This window comes from Hylobates moloch, unplaced genomic scaffold, assembly GCF_009828535.3.
Source record: "Hylobates moloch isolate HMO894 unplaced genomic scaffold, HMol_V3 SCAFFOLD_1, whole genome shotgun sequence".
Classification (NCBI taxonomy): Eukaryota; Metazoa; Chordata; class Mammalia; order Primates; family Hylobatidae; genus Hylobates; species Hylobates moloch.
In genome coordinates this window covers 111,182,703-111,202,667 of record NW_026652276.1, presented here as the reverse complement: position 1 = coordinate 111,202,667, position 19,965 = coordinate 111,182,703, and the positions used below count along the sequence as shown (strand labels likewise).

Below are 19,965 nucleotides of genomic sequence, written 5' to 3'. Positions count from 1 at the left end.
ATATATATATATATATATAATTATAAAAATTCTGTATCTGTGCTATAATTAAATAGTGCTTTGGTGAAATGTTTCCCTAAAATTTGATAGTGAAAACCAATGGTAACTATCATTTATTATCTACATGTTATGTTAAAATTGAGAAGTTACTGTTTTAATAAGGGTAATCATTTTTTTAACAATACTATTTGCTTCATTTCATTCATTTATTGCTCACATTTCAGAAGTACTATGACTTAGATTGGCAGTGAGACAAAACAGAATTCAGAAGCTAGAAGTTGAGATACTGAGATAGAAAATTGTAAATAATGATTCCAACTAATTTTCAGAGAGGTTTTTCTAAGGGGTCAAGTCAATGGATAAAAATATTGTTTCACCTCGGTGCACAAAGTGAGCTCAGCGCTTCCGCCTGAAAGCCGAAAGTTTCAACCTGAGTTAGGTCAGCAAACTCTTGAATCTTAGATGTGTGATGTTTCAGAGCTGAAAGAGAGTGTAAAGTAAGGACTAAGATACCTCAAGTGCTGTAACAACGAATATACATGATATCTAGTAACTGGCTTTAAAAAACTGTTTTTGCTTTTCCCAAGACAGTTTTACTCAAAATTCTGAGACATGTGGCCCAATTATTTTATAAAAGGATTAGAAAAAGTCAACTTACTTAAGCCTTCAAAGTTTTCTTCTTCTTCCCTACATCCATTGTCTGAAACTTCAATGAGATCCACTCCATAATCCTTAAGCTTTAGATCTAGAAAGTTTAAAATATTTACATAGTTATTAAAAATGGACCCATGCTATAAGTGTTTATATTGATATTATTTATAACATATGCAAATTTAAGAGTCATAACTATACCTTTAGTTAAACGTACTAGTGTCATTTTGTGTATTTCATTTTTATAAAGTCCTTCCTGGGTATTTACCAGCCCAGATTGAAAAGTTTAGCGTTTTCTTTCTTTTCTCTTTTTTTTTTTTTCCTAGGCTAGTCAAGTGAAGCAGCTGGAGTGGAGAAGGAACAAAAAATCTGTAACTGGTTGTGATCAAGTAGTGGGTAACACTGTTGCACTTTGACCAGCCTTTTCTTTTGAAAGAAATAATTTTAACATACCCAGTAAGGAGAATGGGGGCCAGACGCGGTGGTTCATGCCTGTAATCCCAGCACTTTGGGAGGCCAAAGTGAGCGGACCACCTGAAGACCAGCCTGACCAACGTGGAGAAACCCTGTCTCTACTAAAATTACAAAATTAGCCAGGCGTGGTGGCACATGCCTGTAATCCCAGCTACTCATAAGGCTGAGGCAGGAGAACTGCTTGAACCCAGGAGGCAGAGGTTGCGGTGAGCCAAGATCATACCATTGCACTACAACCTGGGCAACAAGAGCAAAACTCCATCTCAAAAAAAAGAAGAAAAGAAAAGAGAACTCGTTCTGGAATCAGACTTTCTGGATCTTATTTTATTAGCTTTATAATCTCAAAAAAAGGAAATTTCCTGTTCCTTAATTTCCTCTTCTGTAAAATGGAGATAAGTTCTATCTCACAAAGTTATTTGGCAGATTAATAATTTTTTATTTGTTTTAATTTTGTTATTTTTTTTTTGAGATGGAGTTTTGCTCTTGTCACCAAAGCTGGAATGCAGTAGCATGATCTGATCTTGGCTCACTGCAACCTCCACCTCCAAGGTTCAAGCAATTCTCCTTCAGCCTCCTGAGGAGCTCAGATTACAGCCATGCACCACCACATCTGGCTAATTTTTGTATTTTTAGTAGAGACAGGGTTTTACCACGTTGGTTAGGCTGGTCTCGAACTCCTACCTCAAATGATCAGCCCCCCCCCCCTCAGCCTCCCAAAGTGCTGGGATTACAGATGTGAGCCATTACTCCAGGCCTATTTTATTTTATTTTATTTTATTTTATTTTATTTTATTTTATTTGAGACAGAATCTTGCTCTGTCCCCAGGCTGGTGTGCAGTGGCATGATATCGGCTCACTGCAACCTCCGCCTCCCGGGTTCAAGCAATTCTCGTGCCTCAGCCTCCCAAGTAGCTGAGATTACAGGCTTCTGCCACCAGGTCCGCCTAATTTTTGTATTTTTAGTAGAGACAGAGTTTCACCATTTTGGACAGGCTGGTCTCGAAATCCTGACCTCAGGTATCCACTCGCCTTGGCCTCCCAAAGTGCTGGGATTACAGGCATGAGCCACCATGTCTGGCCTACTTTAGTTTTTAATAGAGACGAGGTCTCACCATGTTGGCCAGGTTGGTCTGGAACTCTTGGACTCAAGCAATCCCCCCAACCTTGGCCTCTCAAAGGGCTAGGATTACACGTGTGAGACACCATGCTCAGCTATTCTGCAAATTACATGAGATATTTCTGTGTAATTCTTAGCATAAAACCTTCCTGGCACACCATAAGAACACAATAAAAGCTGTTATTATTATTACTACCTAGCTAAGTACTAGGCACATAATAGGTGCTAACTTTAACTTAAAAATAACTTATTACTACATCAACACTTGATAGTCTTCTTTCAATAACAAATGTTTCTTGACTACAACAACATTCACTGATCATTTCTTGTGGCTTAAAACTCTCCCAAACTTACCAATATTAGTGGCACCAGCATCCAGACTGTTTTCTACTAACTCCTTCACCACAGTGCTTAGACTCAGTACCACCGGCCCAGAGCAAATCTGATGGACTGACTTCCGACCAATAGGCTTGATGGCCTTAGCAGGTTCTGCACTAAAGAAATGTTATAAGAAACAAAGCAACTATTCAGCTATATATTTTCATCCTGATTTTAACTGTGGGAAATGACTCAACACCGTAAATAGTTTATGGGTCTAATCTATTCGTTTATTATATTAACAAATACATTTATTATATCCAGAAATAAAAACACTGTTTTACAATCCTTAAACATGTACCCAAAATACTTCTGGATAGATACTTCAAATTCAACAGATCCTTACTATCTAATTATACTAGGATCCACATGGAGAAAACATACATTGTATCTCTCAAATTACCAAAATCTTTGGCAACAACGGTGTCTTCTTTCTTGAAAACTGAAAGCATGGCCGGGTGGGGTGGCTCATGCCTGTAATCCCAGCACTTTGGGAGGCAGAGGCAGGCGGATCACTTGAGGTCGGGAGTTGGAGACAAGCCTGGCCAACATGGTGAAACCCTGTCTCTACTAAAAATACAAAAAATTAGGCAGGCATCATGGTGGGCGCCTATAAACCCAGCTACTCGGCAGGCTGAGGCAGGAGAATCACTTGAACCCGGGAGGTGGAGGTTGCAGTGAGCTGAGATTGCAGCATTGCACTCCAGCCTGGGCAATGAGCAAAAAAACAAAGTGAAAGCAACATAATTTCCCACAGAATTAGAAAAACCAACAGTATGCTGGAAAATACACAATGTTTAAGTCAAAATCATCTCAGAAATTGGGTACCAGTGACATAACTATTCCTTATACACAGTTGCCTTTGATATCCTACTCCAAATTGAAGCTGCCAGCTGCTGTCTTAGCAAAGACCGTCAAAGTTCTTGCTGTACTAGCTTTAAGAGTTTTATAATGGTTTTATCTCCCCTTATTCCCTGCTCCAAGCCATCCTCCACTCTATTACCAGAGCTATTTTTGAAATCACAAATCTGGTCAAATAATTTTTCTGCTTAAAAGTTTACTAGTGCCCCACTTCCTACTATATGAAATTTAAAATCTAGTCATCACTGGGCCCAAAACTACCTTCTTTTCAGAATCTCTCTAATCCTTTCCCTTTATCAAATCCCCTATATTATTATTATATTATTATTTATTATTATTATTATTTGAGAGTGCTCACCCTGTCGCCCAGGCTAGAGTGCAATGGCATGATCTCAGCTCACTGCAGCCTCCGCCTCCCAGGTTCAAGCGATTCTCCTGTCTCAGCCTCCCAAGTAGCTGGGATTACAGGCACCCACCATCACACCCAGCTAATTGTTGTGTTTTTAGTAGAGATGGGGTTTCACCATGTTGGCCAGGCTTGTCTTGAACTCCTGACCTCAGGTGGTCCACCCGCCTTGGCCTCCCGAAGCGCTAGGATTATAGGAGTGAGCCACCGCAACCAGCTGTCCCCTATATTGTAGCACAGTGAACACAACAAGCTCTTTTAGACACTACAGTGCATAAGCAGGTCTCTGTCTAAACTGCTCTCCTCTTCCTCCTTCGCCCAACCAATGTCTGCTCATCCAAAGAATATATCCCGTGTGTTCATTAACTTAGCAATTTCCAGTAAACAGGTTAATTGACAACTTGTTAAGAGAAGGTAGGAAACCTCCATGAAAGAGAAATCACTGGGTATTTCCTACAGCATTTAACTCATCGTAGGCCTTCAATAAACCCTTGTGAAATAAACAAACCTCTTTACTCTTCATTCTACCTTCCTAAGAATCTCACCTAAGTCTGTCTACCATGTGAAATGTAGAATGATTTATAATCCTTTGGGCATATAACAGTAATGGGATTGCTGAGTCAAATAGTACCTCTTGTTCTAGATCCTTGAGGAATCACTTTCTGGCATTATAGTTTCTACTTTCTATTTGATCTGCCTTTTCTGTGCTTTATTTTCTTTTTCAATTTTCTTTTTGGTTGATTGTATTTTTAAGTTTGATTGTCCTCTCTATTATTTTGGAAGTTTTCACTCTATCCTATTCTCTTTTTTATTTATTTATTCATTTTTTTGAGACAGTCTTGCTCTGTTGCCCAGACTGGAGTACAGTGGCATGATCTCAGCTCACTGCAACCGCCAGCTCCCTGGTTCAAGAGACTGTCCTGCCTCAGCCTCCCGACTAGCTGGGATTACAGGCTTGTGGACTAATTTTTTTGTATTTTTAGTACAGATAGGGCTTCACTATGTTGGCCGGGCTGGTCCCAAACTCCTGGCCTCAAGTGATCTGCCCGCCTTGGCCTCCCAAAGTGCTGGGAATACAGGCATAAGCCACCATGCCTGGCCTATCCTGTTCTTTCAGTCAGTATCCTTAAAATTTTGATACGTTTAAGTAACTTGAAGACGAAAGTTAAACAGAGTATTTCTTTCTCTGAACAATCACAGATGTTAGAACACTTTAAATAACTTATCCTCTGTCTTACATATTATTGTGGATCAATATTTAGACTTATGTTGTAAATTCCAGCCCGTAATCCAAGCTTCTAGGGAGGCTGAGGCAGGAGAATCGCTTGAACCCGGGAAGCAGAGGTTGCAGCGTGCCGGGATCATGCCACTGCACTACAGCCTGGGTGACAAAGCAAGATTCAGCCTCAAAAGAAAAAAAAAGAAAGAAAGAAAGAAAAGAAAAGAAAAAGAAATATAATTAATTAAAATGGAGAGTACTCAGTCCAATGGAAGCCTTCTCTGGATGATCCTCAGACGGCAATAAAGGACACTGAGGATGAGGATAATCACTCATCTTTTCCAGGTGAGTGTGCACCTGGTGAGACAGGAGCAATGACCTGTTGGAGGTAGCAGGAAGAACAAATGAGGGAAGTGTGTAACTGATGTGGCCTCAGGGGCCACGTGGCAGGTAAAACTCGAGGGGCTGCAGGCACCGGGTCATGGAAGATTTGTGTGTTCTCCATGCTTTCTGTGCTCTTCATTAGGAGAATAAAATGTTTTTGTTGTTGTTGTTGTTTTGAAATGGGGTCTGTCACCCAGGCTGCAGTGCAGTGGGAATCAGAGCTCACTGCAGCCTCGATCTCCTGGGATTAATGATCCTTCCACCACTTCAGCCTCCCAAATTTCTGGGACTATACATGTGCACCACCATGTCTGGGTTAATTTTCAAATTTTTTTGTAGAGATGAAGTCTCATTATGTTGTCCAGACTGGTCTTGAACTCCTAGGCCCTCCCACCTCGGCCTCCCAAAGTGTTGCGATTGCAGGCATGAGCCACTGGGCTTGGCCTAGAATTTGTTCTTAGTAAAGGGAACAGTGGATGTTCTTAAGGTGAGAGTTAACCACAATTAGATTTGTGTTTTTAAAAAATCATGTAGGAGCATTGAGAGAGATGGTTAGAAAGAACGAAGGAAACTGTATATATGGCTGCAACCATATCAGACACTGAACATGCTCTTCTTGCTATATGGCTTTCATATTCCTTCCATAGAGGAGACCTGGGCAGATTTATGATACTGTGAGACTTCCAAGCCAGATCACAGAACCCAACACAGCTTCCCCCCAGGCCTCTTGGTATGTTTGTTCTTGGAACTCACCAACATGCCATGAGGATGCCCACGCATTTGTGGAAAGATCCACGAGGAATGAAATTCAGGACCCCAGCTGAAAGCCACGGCTGAGCTCCCAGCTGACAGTTGGCATCAACTACCAGCCATAGGAGTACACTATCTTGAAAGTGGATCCTTCATTCTCGGTGAATTCCACATGGTACACAGAGGGGCTGACCCTGCTCAACCCTGACCAAACTGCACATTCAAGGGCAAAAGAAAGGATTACTATTGTTTTGAGACATTGTATTTTGTGATGATTTGCTACTAGGCAATAGATAACTGATACCAGGAGGGAGAACGGAAATAGAGGCATTCATTAGAGAACGCAACTACTCAGGCAAAAGATGATGAGGGCTTAGCTAAAACATTCATTAATTGAACAAAATTATTACACGTCAGGCACGGTGCTATGACATGGGAATAGAATATGAATGAGATAGACAAGGTCTTGTCTCTGAAGAAATTGACTGTTTACTGAGCAGAGAGGATGGCATATAGAATACAGCCATTGAGCTACTTGATTACACATTTACCTAAAGATGCATGATCTCGCCATGTAATATTAAGAGGCATTTAAAAATAGAATAAAATAAATAGAAAAATGCATTATTATAAGGGTAAAACTTTTAGCATCCAGATAGCATGAAAATGGCATTGGCTTTACTCTCTATGCCCTATTGAACATGTTAGGAAGTAGGGTTTTTTCTGCCTTTGTCTCCATTAGAGAAAACCTTCATGTGGGCAATTTTGATGCTCCCCTGCCATTGTGGGATTTTCAGTTCAAAGCATTTGCTATTTGCATCAGCGCTTGTTGCTTTTTTTTTTTTTTTTTTTTTTTTTGAGGCAGAGTAGGAGGATTACCACAGTATTCTTTTCAAGTCCTCTCAGTCCCTCATCAAAGGGAGGGTTTTAGAGCCTTAGTCTGTTGGAGATTCCATATAAGACTATTCTTGGTTTGGGGTTTTGAGTAAATCACTTTTGCTTAAACACCAGAGAGAAAGAGTACTAACCCATGCATTGTCACTTACAAAGTCCTATCCAGGTGCCAATTATTTTTATAATTTTAAAATGGAATTTGGGGTTTAGCGGTACTCAAAGGGGTCTCATCATGACCCGATTCTGCATGTCCACTAGGGCAAGCTGGCTTTTGTTCCCATTGTTCTGCTGGGAATGGAATCATCAGAGGTTTTTTTGGTTGTTGTTGCTGAGTTCTTTGAACTCTTCTTAGTGCACAGTTGGCCCTACACCCTCTGCAGCACGTGGTGCTGTTGACCACGGCCTGGTTCTCAAAACCTGGGTCTCCACTGACTTCTGTGCTAACATGCTTGGCTCTTCTCTGATTCCTTTCTCTGCTTCTGTTGCTGGCTTTTCTTTGCACTTCTTTCTTGGTCTTAAATATTGATATTATCCGGGATTTAGTCATTAAATCCTGATGTGGTTTGGATCTGTGTCCCCGCCCAAATCTCACGTCTAATTGCAATCCCCAATGTTGGAGGTAGGGGCCTGGTGGGAGGTGACTGGATCGTGGGGGTCATTTCCATGGTTTAACACCATCCCCCTTGATGCTGTCACTGCAAGTTCTCATGAGATCTGGTTGTGGTTGTTTAAAAGTATGTTGTACCTCTCCCACTCTCTTCCTCCTGCTCCTAGCCATGTGTAATGCTGGCTCCCCACTTTGCCTCTGTCATGATTGTAAGTTTCCTGAGACCTCCCCAGAAGCCAAGCAGATTACAGCATCATGCTTTACTGTACAGCCTGCAGACTGCGAGCCAATTAAACCTCTTTTCTTTATAAATAACCCAGTCTCATACTTCTTTATAGCAATGTGAGAACAAACTAATACAAATCCCTTCCAATTTCCCAAGCTACTGTCATCTGTTTCCAAGACTTCCATCCATCTAATGACTGTCTCTATTCCGACGAGTCTCAAAAACCACATCTACTACCCTTGAAGCATCAATGCTTAGGAATCACCATTTTTAAGGATACAAAATTGAGCAAGCCATACTGTCTCACAGCAAGGAGTTTACAGTCTATTAGGGCAGACTAGATGTGCACACGCATTGTGTTTTCAACTTGGACTTCCCCATCTGGCCTAGCAGAGAACAGATACTCAAGACTTAAGGTTTCATGGTCAAAACTAATTTCTTCCATTGCATAGAAGTAGCACCAACACTGAAGGGGGTTAAGACAGATACATATAAAGCTATTTTATTTGAAACGGTATGAAGTTTGGGAGAAAACAAAACTCCTTGCCACCTCAGCTGTAAGTAGAACTGTATCGGGTGGTGTTGCTAAGTTGTAAGCCACAAAAATGGACTCCAGCTAATTTCAACTAAGAAAAAGAGTTTACTGAAAGAATAGACAATCTGTCTTGGAATTGAAGAAAGAACTGGATAACTAAGTTTCCAAAACAAAACAAAAAAAGTACCAACACCGTTCTGGAAAACTGGGCAATAGAAACACACAGATTATCACATGCCCAAACCTGGGCTCAGAGGTAGCTCCACCAGAACTCCAAAGTAAATAAAGCTCTGTAGGCTAAGACCTGTTAATTAACTTTAGAAAAATCACAAATTTATAAATTTAGAGGAGACTTTATTTTTTATTTTTTGAGATGGAGTCTCGCTCTGTCACCCAGGCTGGAGTGCAGTGGCGTGATGTCAGCTCACTGCAAGCTCCACCTCCTGGGTTCACAACATTCTCCTGCCTCAGCCTCCCAAGTAGCTAGGACTACAGGTGCCTACCACCACGCCAAGCTAATTTCCTTTTTTATTTTTAGTAGAGATGGGGTTTTACCGTGTTAGCCAGGATGGTCTCGATCTCCGGATCTCGTGATCTGCCCACCTCAGCCTCCCAAAGTGCTGGGATTACAGGCATGAGCCACCATGCCCAGCTGAGAAGACTTTATTTCTTGTAAAGGGTTATATCCTGCAAGATGGTCATCCCATAGGCTGGGAAGTGTAGCCTCTGGCCCAGACCAGAGACAGGCACATCAGAGGAGGAGGAGCTGGGGCAGGAGTTTATGCTGAACAGGTTGGCTAAGCATACATATTCAACAGGTTAAGGAAGAGCTATGAACATTCATGAAGGGATCTTGATGTATGCATGTTGAACAAACATGCATCTAACATAGGACCCGTGTACACGTTGTGGTGGAGACTTAACGCTTAAATGTATTACAGTTAGTCTCTAAATGTCAAAACAACTTTTCGGGATATGGAGCTACTCAAGTGTGCAGCCTCCATAAACAGGCTAAAACTAGTCATGGCTAGTGGTCTTCTTATGAGGAGGAAGATACAGTAAGCAGTCTCTTGTCCAATCAAAGCTGTAGTTGTGACTCGTGGAACTAGGGGATCAGTTAGTGTCTGGTGGTGAGCTAATTATTTTAATAATACTTATTCCAAGGTCAACGCTTGTTTAGCGCCAGAGAAAAATAAAAACCTTGTGGCAGTTAGAATGTAGTTCATTCTTTAAGCGTAGGGTTGTCTGTCTGACTTAACCTTGCCTGACATAACCTTAGATCCTGTTTATAATTTGATATCTTATTGCCACAAACAGTCTGTTCTGTCAGTACTGTGGTCTCTATTTTTAACATCAGTGCTGCTCAGTTGTGTCTGAACTGCAAAGGCGCATGTATTATGAAGCATTTCTGACCTCCCATCCCATCATGGCTGGAAACTCAGTTTTCAGTTTTTTCTGGGGTCCCCTCCGCCAAGAGAGTTTGTTCAGTTGGTTGTGGCAGCGGGGGAGAGGTGGGACTTAAGAGTTCATTTTTAGTTTACAGACCACAGTCACCTACCCCAATAGAAAAAAGTGGGGTCTGGGCGCAGAGGCTCATGCCTGTAATCCCAGCACTTTGGGAGGCCGAGATGGGTGAATCACCTGAGGTCAGGAGTTGGGGACCAGCCTGACCAATGTGGAGAAACCCCATCTCCACTAAAAATACAAAATTATCCAGGTGTGGTGGCACATGCCTATAGTCTCAGCTACTCAGGAGGCCGAGGCAAGAGAATTGCTTGAACCCGGGAGGTGGAGGTTGAGGTGAGCCGAGATTGTGCCATTGCGCTCCAGCCTAAGCAACAAGAGTAAAACTCCATCTCAAAAAAAAAAAAAAAAGAAAGAAAGAAAAAGTGGATTAGTCAATCACAGTGCTTGACTCACAGTGGGTGTTCAACAGCAGATTTCTGAATGAAGAACTCAATGAATCAGGTTACTAGGTAGATTAGATAACACCTGAAATGTCTGCCAATGATACTAGAATTCTTTTCACAGACCAAGGTGAAACTTTCTGGGCATTTTAGTGTGGCTGACATGATGAATAAACTATATTTCTGTCCGAATGGGAAGACAGGAATACTGTGTGTAGCCATCTTATTGGGATTCAGAAATCACCCTGGTTATTACCGAACCAAATAAAAATAAACTCAGAAGAATTTGCACATCACACTATTGTTTTTTTCACTGATAGGAGCATTATTGGATGCTGATGGGATGCCAGAAAGGAGGCAATAATGCTCCTTTGGATATAGAACACTTGAGATTTGACAGTTTTACATTTTTATTTCTGTGAAGGCAGGATCCTGACAGGGCTATATTCTGCCACTCACTCACGCTATTTTCTTGTAAACAGCAGTGAACGAAAGACAGGAATAGAGACACCTTATTCTCAACTCGGCTACAATTTTATAGCACTGTGCCCAGAAGGACACACTGAACTATCAGTGTCAGTCAGGGAAACACATGACGCAAACAAATAAAGCACTGTAGAAATTCAACAGATGGACAGGAGCCACATTCCATCCAGCAAGCTCTGTGCCTTTAAGCCTGTCTGGGCAGCATTCCTTACTGAAGATGTGAAATGGACAACCCTATTGACCCACTGGCACATTTGTATGTCTAGAGCCTTGTTTTAATATTTTTCTTTTTGGAAGCACTGACTTCCAGGCACCAAATCTGTTCCTCTACTTCTGCAGAACAAACTAGCACACAACATAGTGATTTAAAGAAACTACTTCTTTGGCTCTTACAGTTATGTGGGTGGACTAAGCTCACCTGGGTGGTTTTCACTTGGGGGTCTCTCAGTTTTTTCCTAAATTTTCAACTTTTAAGTTCAGGGGTACATGTGCAGGATGTGCAGGTTTGTTACACAGTTGATGTGTGCCATGCTGGTTTGCCACACAGATCATCCCATCACCTAGATATTAAGCACCACATGCATTGGCTATTCTTCCTGATGCTCTCCCTCCCTCAACTCTCATGATGGGCATCAGTGTATGCTGTTCCCTCCATGTGTCCATGTGTTCTCATCATTCAGCTCCCACTTGTGAGAACACGCAGCGTTTGGTTTTCTGTTCTTGTTGTTAGTTAGCTGGGGACAATGGCCTCCAACTCCATCATGTCCCTACAAAGGACATGATCTCATTCCTTTTTATGGATAGTATTCCGTGGTATATACGTACCACATTTTCTTTATCCAGTCTATTATCGATGGGCATTTGGTTGATTACATGGCTTTGGTATTGTGAATCTCTCAAACAGTTTTGCAGTTAGATGTTGATTAGAGCTGTGGTCATCTGAAGGTTCAACTCTTCTCTGATGTGTCTCGTGTCTCAGTAGGGGTAACAGAGCTATGTGGGTTAGCTGGGCATCACACTCTTTTCATGTGGCCTCTCCATGGGGTTAAGCTAGGCTCCCCAACTGCAAAGCATTTATAGGCCAGTGCAAACTTTCTAAGATCTCCCAGTGGCAGCCGCAGAAGCCATGCGGAGTTACAGGCCTGTTGATGTTCAAGGAATGGAGATTCCATGAGGGTGTGAGTCCCGGGAGCTTCATCTCATTAGAAAGCCATCTTTGAACTATAGCGGAGAAACAGCGAAAGAACAAACATAACTCACTCCATTTTTGTTTAAGGGACCTTTTCTCATTCCTGCACGTAGTCTAGGATAATTTTAGGACACTAGGATAATAACGCACACACAGTAATCGTGTAGTTTTAAAAACGAACTCTGGGATTAAGGGAGATGTAAACAACTAGCTGTTTTGTTGAAAGATTTATATTAGCACTGTGATCTGACCAAGGATGAAGAAGTTCCCAACCTCCTTGGACCCTCGCTAGTGCCCAGATGTCTGCGGTGGTTGGTTACCCCTTTTTAAAATTTAAATTTTTTTAAAAATATGGAATGCTTCAAGAATTTGCATGTCATCTTTGCCCAGGGGCCTTGCTACTCTTCTCTGTACCATTCCAATTTTAGTATATGTGCTGCCGAAGCAAGCACTGTCAGTTACATCTTGATCCTAGCCGCCCCCCTTCCCCCTGCTCTTAACATAGAAAGAGCCTAAAACTTGTTGTGACTTAAGATGGTACTTTAGGATGATATCCACCATCTTCTTGCTTTGCTTGCTCTCCAAATCAACAGCTTTTCTTCCCACAAATTCTTGTCTCTTGTGTAAGGCTTTCAAGTGGTCAGCAGCTGAACCCTGGTTCGGTTACAGAGCGAGGCTGCGCTAAGTCTCTTCCCATGTATGTAGCCTCTGGAGAGGCTGTGCATGGTCTTGCCTCTTGTCCTGCATGCTTTCCACATCCTGGAGTCCTATGGTTCCCCCAGTTTTCCCTATTTCTTCGATCTACATGCACCTGCCTGCCTTCCTGAGGCATATTGTTCTCCCATCTCTGCCTCATGGCCTAGGTTCCTGTTACTGATCACCGGATGTCCCCCACACTACACCCCTTCAGGGAAGTGGTTCTTGGCTGCCCAGGCCAGACACTTCTCTTAAAAACTTTCAAAGGCCAGGTGTGATAGCTCATGCCTTAATCCCAGCACTTTGGGAGGCTAAGGCAGGAGGAATGCTAGAGACCATGAGTTTGAGACCAGCCTGGGCAACATAATTACACCTCATCTCCACAAAAAATTTAAAGATTAGCCAGGTGTGGTGGTGTATGCCTGTGGTACCAGCTACTCGGGAGGCCGAGGCAGGAGGATCACTTGAACCCAGGAGTTTGAGGCTGCAGTGAGCTATGACCTTGCTACTGCACTCCAGGCTAGGTGACAGAGGAAGACCCTGTCTCTAAAAAGAAGAAAAAAAAACTCTCAAAGAAGAGTTCCTTCTCTTTGTGACACTGACAGCAGTTTGTACATAATCAGCTGCAAGATAATTTGGCTAATGAACACCTCCTCCGCAAGTCACTTCAAAAGAGCAGCAGCAACTGTATTTTGTGTCTTTTAAAAAATCAGTATCATATGTTCTGCACTTAGTGCATAGTGGCAGCTCAGAAACTAGTGTTGAGTGAATAAATGAGTGAACATCCCTTTTCAAACTGCTGTGCTCTATGTTGGGGCATCTTTTTCAAAGTAATTTGCTCCTTCTATTGGGAACACATTTTTTTTTTTTTTTTTTTTTTTGAGACAGAGTCTCACTCTGTGGCCCAGGCTGGAGTGCAATGGTGCACTCTCGGCTCACTGCAACCTCCACCTCCTAAGTTCAAGCGATTCTCCTGCCTCAGCCTCCTGAGTAGCAAGGATTACAAGCATGTGCCACCATGCTCAGCTAATTTTTTTTGTATTTTTAATAGAGAAGGGGTTTTGCCATGTTGGCCAGGCTGTTCTCAAACTTCTGACCTCAGGTGATCTCCCCCTCTCATCCTCCCAAAGTGCTGGGATTACAGGCCATGGGGAACAAATCTTCTGATGGAGGAGAGATTTAGCTGAATGCAGGGGATCTGGGGCCTTTTAAGAGACTTGGAAACAAGGAACAATGCATGGAATTTTCAGAGACGTTGCCTTCTTCCTGGGATGCAAGGGTTGGGTGCAGTGGATTAAACTCCTTGGGGATCCTATGGATTGGGGATGGAGACACAGATTAGTGCATCCTCACCTGGGCCAAAAACTGAGGACAGTCTTTCCATATGGTGGCCGCAGCAGGGGATCTGGGCTGATTTCCCTGAGCAGGCAAGAAAGAGACAGTTGGCACTCACGAGTGACAGGTGGAATATTTAAGCTGCAAAGCTGGTGTGAATCTGGTAAGAAGCAGGACAGGTGTGTAGACTTTCAGACCACTGAAAAGGGGCCCAGGCTGCCAACAACAATCTGAGTTAGGAGACATTCTGCAGGGAGCACAGCTGGCAACCCGAGTGTCTCATTTCTCCAGCCTGCTGAGGTCATACCTTCCTGTATTAACCAAATCATATAATTGAAGCCTCTATCCCACTTCTTCACGGTGAATCTGGTGTTCCCCCCACCTTCCCCCAGAGTGTGCTAGATGGTTCTGACTACCAAGTCCCCAACACATTGCTGGCCATCTGAAAATGCTGTATCTTTCTCATGATTTCACACCAAATGTGAACACAGGTGCCTCTCCTTCAACTCCATAGCACCACCAACCCACAAGTGATTTCAGCAGAGAAGTCTGGGTTGTGGGACAAAAGGAAATGATAGCACAGGGCAGGAAACAACTTCAAAAGAAACAGCAGAAATTGCTGTTCCTAAAATTTAATGGCCAATCATCACCCCAGAAATTCCCTTAAAAGCTTTATTTCTCCTTGGTTTCAGCTGAATGTTATTTTGTGAAAGCTTCATTCTCCTTAGAGCCAACACCTACTAATACTATCTGCAGCTGCCTCAACAACATGTAAAAAACTCTGAGCCTGCCAAGTGAAATCTTCAAATGTCTTAACACTAAACATATATAATTTTGGACAGGTGTGGTGGCTCACGTTTGTAATCTCAGTGCTTTGGGAGGACGAGACAGAAGGATAGCTTGGGGCCAGGGGTTTGAGACCAGCCTGGGGAATTTATTAGCGAGACCCCATCTCTACAAAAATAAAATAAAAATTAGCTCACTGTGGTGGCACATGCCTGTAGTCCTAGCTACTCAGGAGGCTAGGGCAGGAGGATCACTTGAGCCCAGGAGTTGGAGGCTGCAGTGAGCTATGATTGTACCACTGCACTCCAGCCTGGGCCACTGAGCAAGAAGACCCTGACTCCTTAAAAAAAAAAAAAAAAAAAAAGGGAAAAAAATAATACGCCAGAATTCCTTAACCAAAGAAAATGCCTTTAACCAATAAAGAGAAATTTATGCTCCCTATTCCTGCCTCTTTCATATAGATTTTCTTTTGTATAACCAAAGGCTCCTTTAAATGGTATTGGTTGGTGTGGCTCACGCCTGTAATCCCAGCACTTTGGGAGGCAGAGGCGGGCAGATCACTTGAGGCCAAGAATTCGAGATCAGCTTGGGCAACATGGAGAAATCTTGTCTCTACTAAAAATAGAAAAATTAGCCTGGCTAGGTGGCAGGCGCCAGTAGTTCCAGCTACTCAGGAGGCTGAGGTGGTAGGACCACCTGAGCTTGACGTAGAGGTTGCAGTGAGCTGAGATCATACCACTGCACTCTAGCCTGGGTCACAGACTGAAGCCCTGTTTCAAAATAAATAAAGAGTATTGGTTAACTAAGTCTACCTACGTTAATTGTGTGCCAACTATCTATTAGACATCATGTGGCCTCCTGGACATACAGAAGTGAAAAAAATCACACAGGATTCCGTCCTTCCCAGCTTCATGTCTCCCCCTTCTTCCCTGGTTTTCTCTGAGCTCCGGGAGGGATTGGGGGGTGTTCAGTCCGATATCCTTGCTGGGTGAACAAAGTGAGTGAGACCAACCTCCACCTCCATTTGAAGGAACTAACGCTCCTCCCTGCAGCAAGAATAAAACAGATCTATGAACACTGTGGCTGCAACCAGCCTAGCTATTCCCCACCTGAGAACCGTGGCCCCACCATCTGCCTGGAGTCACCTCATCTTCTCCGTAACTTTTTCCTACATCCTTTCAAGGAAGAAATCACTCCCTCATCATGCTCCCTTGGAGACTTGCAAAGTCCTCAGTCATAGCCACGAGGTCGAATTCAGTTACACCTGTACATATTGATCTCACCCCATAGCTGGTTACCTCCAGGATGAGTAGAATTTCTTGCCCATTTCTGTGGCCCCCCCATTGGACACCATGCCTGGAGCAAAAGGTAATTAACAAACATTTGAAGAATAAGCTGGGTTTTCTGAGTTTGTGTTGGCAATTAAAATTAAAACTGTCCACAGAAATACTATTTGATGCAGCAATTCCATTACTGGGTATATAATAATAAACCCAAAGGAATACAAATCATTCAGTTACAAAGATACACGCATGCACATGTTCACTGCAGCACTATTCACAATAGAGAAGATGGAATCAACCCAAAGGCCCATCAATGATAGACTGGATAAAGAAAATGTGATACATATACACCATGGAATACTATGCAGCCATAAAAAGGAATGAGCTCATGTTGTTTGCAGGGAATGGATGGAGCTGGAAGCCATTATCCTCAGCAAATTAATGTAGGAACAGAAAACCTCTCTCTCACCACACATGAAAATCAAATCACATGGATTAAACACTTATTTAATACATTGAAGACTAGAAACTATGAAACTACTAGCATAAAACATTGAGGAAACACTTCAGAACACTGGTCTGGGCAAAGGTTTTTGACTTGAGACCTCAAAGCACAGTCAACCAAAGCAAAAATAAACAAATGGGATTCCATCAAGCCAAAAAGCTCTTTGCACAGCACAAGATACAATATAAAAGAAAACCCACAGAATGGGATACAAAATTTGTAAACTACTCACCTGACAAGGGATACAAAGCCAGAATAGATAAGGAGCTCAAACCACTCAATACCAAACCCAAATAATCTTATTTAAAAATAAGAAGACCTGAATAGATATTTCTGAAAAGACGACAGATAAATGGCCAACTAGCATATTAAATAACGTTCAGCATCACTAATCACAGTATTGCGAATCAAAACCATAATGATGTATCATCTTACCCCTTACAACTGCCTTTATCAACAGATACTGAAAATAACAGACGCTAGCCAGGATGTGGGAAAAAAACTACCCTTTGTACACTGTGAGTGAAACTGTAAAATGTAATAGCTACTATGGAAAACAGGATGGAGGTGCCTCAATGTATTAGTCTGTTCTCACACTGCTATAAAGAACTAACTGAGACTGGGTAATTTAAAAAGAAAAGAGACGTAATTGACCCACAGTTCCACAGGCTGTACAGAAAGCACGGCTGGGAGGCTTCAGGTAACTTACAATTATGGTGGAAGATGAAGGGGAAGAAAGCACATCTTACCATGGGGGAGCAGGAAAGGAAAAGAGTGAAGGCGGAAGCGCCACATACTTTTAAACCATCACATCTCATGAGAACTCATTCACTATCACAAAGACAGCAAGGGAAAATCCGCCCCCATTATCCAATCACCTCTCATCAGGCTCCTCCCTCCAATTTGATGTAAGATTTGAGGCAGGGACACAAATCCAAACCACGTAATTCCACCCTGGCCCCTGCCAAATCTCATGTCCTTCTCACATTGCAAACTACAATTATCCCTTCTCAACAGTCCCCAAGTCTTAATTTGTTTTAGCATTTACTCAAAAGTACACAAAGTCTCATCTGAGACAAGGTTTACTCTCTTCTGCCTATGGGCATGTAAAATCAAAAACAAGTCAGTTACTTCCTTCCAGGATGCAATGGGGATACAGGCATTGGCCAAAACAAAGGTGATACAGGCCCTGTGCAAGTCTGCAATTCAGTAGGTCAGTCATTAAATCTTGGGCTCCCAAGGCCTTGGGCAGCTCTGCCCCTGTGGCTCTGCAGGCAATAGCCTCCTTGGCTGCATTGATGGGATGCCATTGAGTGCTTGTGGCTTATACAGGTCCACAGTGAAAGCTGTCAGTAGATCTACCTTTCTGGGGTCTGGAGGATGGTGACCCTCTTCTCGCAGTTCCATTAGGCAGTACCTCAGTGGGGACTCTGCGGGGGCTCCAACCCCACATTTCCCCTCTGCATGGTCCTAGTAGAGGCCTCTGCCCCTGCAGCAGACTTCTGTGTGAACAGCCAGACGTTTCCAAACATCCTCTGAAATCTAGGTGGAAGTTCGCAAACCTCAACTCTTGTCTTCTACGCACCTGCAGACCTAACACCACTTGGAAGCCACCAAGGCTTAGAGCCTGCACTGTCTGAAGCAATGGCCCAAGCTGATCTTGGCCCATTTTAGCCGTGGCTGGAGCTGGAGCAGGTGGGATGCAGAGCACCATATCCCAAGGCTGTTCAGAGCAGCAGGGCCCTGGGCCTGGCCCATGAAACCATTTTTCCCTCCTAGGTCTCCAGGCCTATGATGGGATGAGCTGCCATAAACATCTGTGAAACACCTTGGAGGTGCTTCCCCATTGTCTTGGCTGTTAACATTCAGCTCCTCTTATGCAAATTTCTGCAGCCAGCTTGCATTTCTCCCTGGAAAATGGGTTTTTACTTTCTTCTGCATGATCAGGCTGTACATTTTCCAAAGCTTTATGCTCTGCTTCCCTTTTAAATAAAAGTTCGTTTCAGATAATCTACTTGTTCCCACAAATGAGTGTACACTTTTAGAAACAGCCAGGTCACATCTTGAATGCCCTGCTGCTTAAATATTTCTTCTGCAAGATATCCTAAAGGATCTCTTTTAAGTTCAAAGTTTCACAGATCTCTAGGGCATGAGTAAAATACCACCAGTCTCTTTGCTAAAACACAGCAAGTGTGACTTTACTCTAGTTCCCAATGAGTTCCTCCTCTCCATTTGAGACCATCTCAGCCTGGACTTCCTTGTTCAGATCACTATCAGCATTTTGCTCAAAACCATTCAAGTCTCTAGGAAGTTCCAAACTTTCCCACGTCCTCCTTTCTTCTGAGCCCTCCAAACCGTTCCAACCTCTGCCCAATATTCAGTTCCAAAGTCACTTCCATGTTTCCAAGTATCTTTATAGCAATGCCCCATTCTTCTGGTACCAGTTTTCTGTATTATACTTTATACATACTGCTATAAAGAACTACCTGAGACTGGGTAATTTAGAAAGAAAAGAGGTTTAGCTGATTCACAGTTTTGCAGGCCATACAGAAAGCAAGGCTTGCGGGGGCCTCTGGAAACTTACAATAATGGCAGAAAGCAAAGGAGAAGCAAGCACATCTTACCATGGCAGAGCAGGAGATAAAGAGAGCTAAGAAAAAAATGCCAAACACTTTTAAAACAATCAGATCTCAGGAGAATGCATTCACTGTCATGAGAACAGCAAGGGAAAAATCTGCCCCCCATGATCCAGTCACCTCCTACCAGGCCCCTCCACCAACTTAACATGAGGTTTGGGTGGGACACAAATCTAAACCATATCACTCAGTACACTGAGAGTAGAATTAGCCACCTGATCCACCAATTCCACTATGGAGTATGTATCCAAAAGTAAGGAAATCAATACCTCTAAGATATCTGCACTCCCATGTTTGTTGCAGTACTAATCACTGCAGCCAAAATATGCAAACAACCTAAATGCTCATTTTAGGAATTAATGGATAAAGGAAACATGGTACACAGTAAGAATATTGTGCAGCCATAGAAAAGAATAAAATCCTGTCATTTGCAGCCACATGGATAAAATGGGAGGTCTATCCATTAGGTCTATTGGGATAGAATGGGTGGTCTATTCCATCAAACACAGAATGTTTAATGAAGTAAGCCACATGCAGAAAGACACAGTAAATGTTCTCACTCACACGTGGGTGCAACAAAAATGGGTCTCCAGAAGATAGAGGGTAGATTGGTGGTTACGAGAGGCTGGGATGAGAAGCA

At 42.8% G+C, this 19,965-nt stretch overlaps 1 protein-coding gene and 1 non-coding gene across 3 annotated transcripts in view; both read right to left on the bottom strand.

Moving 5' to 3' along the window:
- Positions 1–345: 345 nt before the first annotated feature.
- Positions 346–19,965, bottom strand: part of LOC116812056 (putative postmeiotic segregation increased 2-like protein 1) — a 39,570-nt gene continuing 19,950 nt past the window's right edge. For both annotated transcript variants that reach the window (XM_058444455.1, XM_058444451.1), the window contains 3 exons: positions 2,597–2,736; positions 659–745; positions 346–480 (listed from right to left, as the gene is read on the bottom strand). In XM_058444455.1, coding sequence (XP_058300438.1) covers positions 374–480; positions 659–745; positions 2,597–2,736 — 334 coding nt within the window. In that variant the 3' untranslated portion in view covers positions 346–373. The remainder of the gene's footprint in view (positions 481–658; positions 746–2,596; positions 2,737–19,965) is intronic.
- Positions 12,430–12,536, bottom strand: LOC116809777 (U6 spliceosomal RNA). The gene has a single exon (XR_004369963.1). It is a non-coding gene; the product is annotated as a U6 spliceosomal RNA (small nuclear RNA).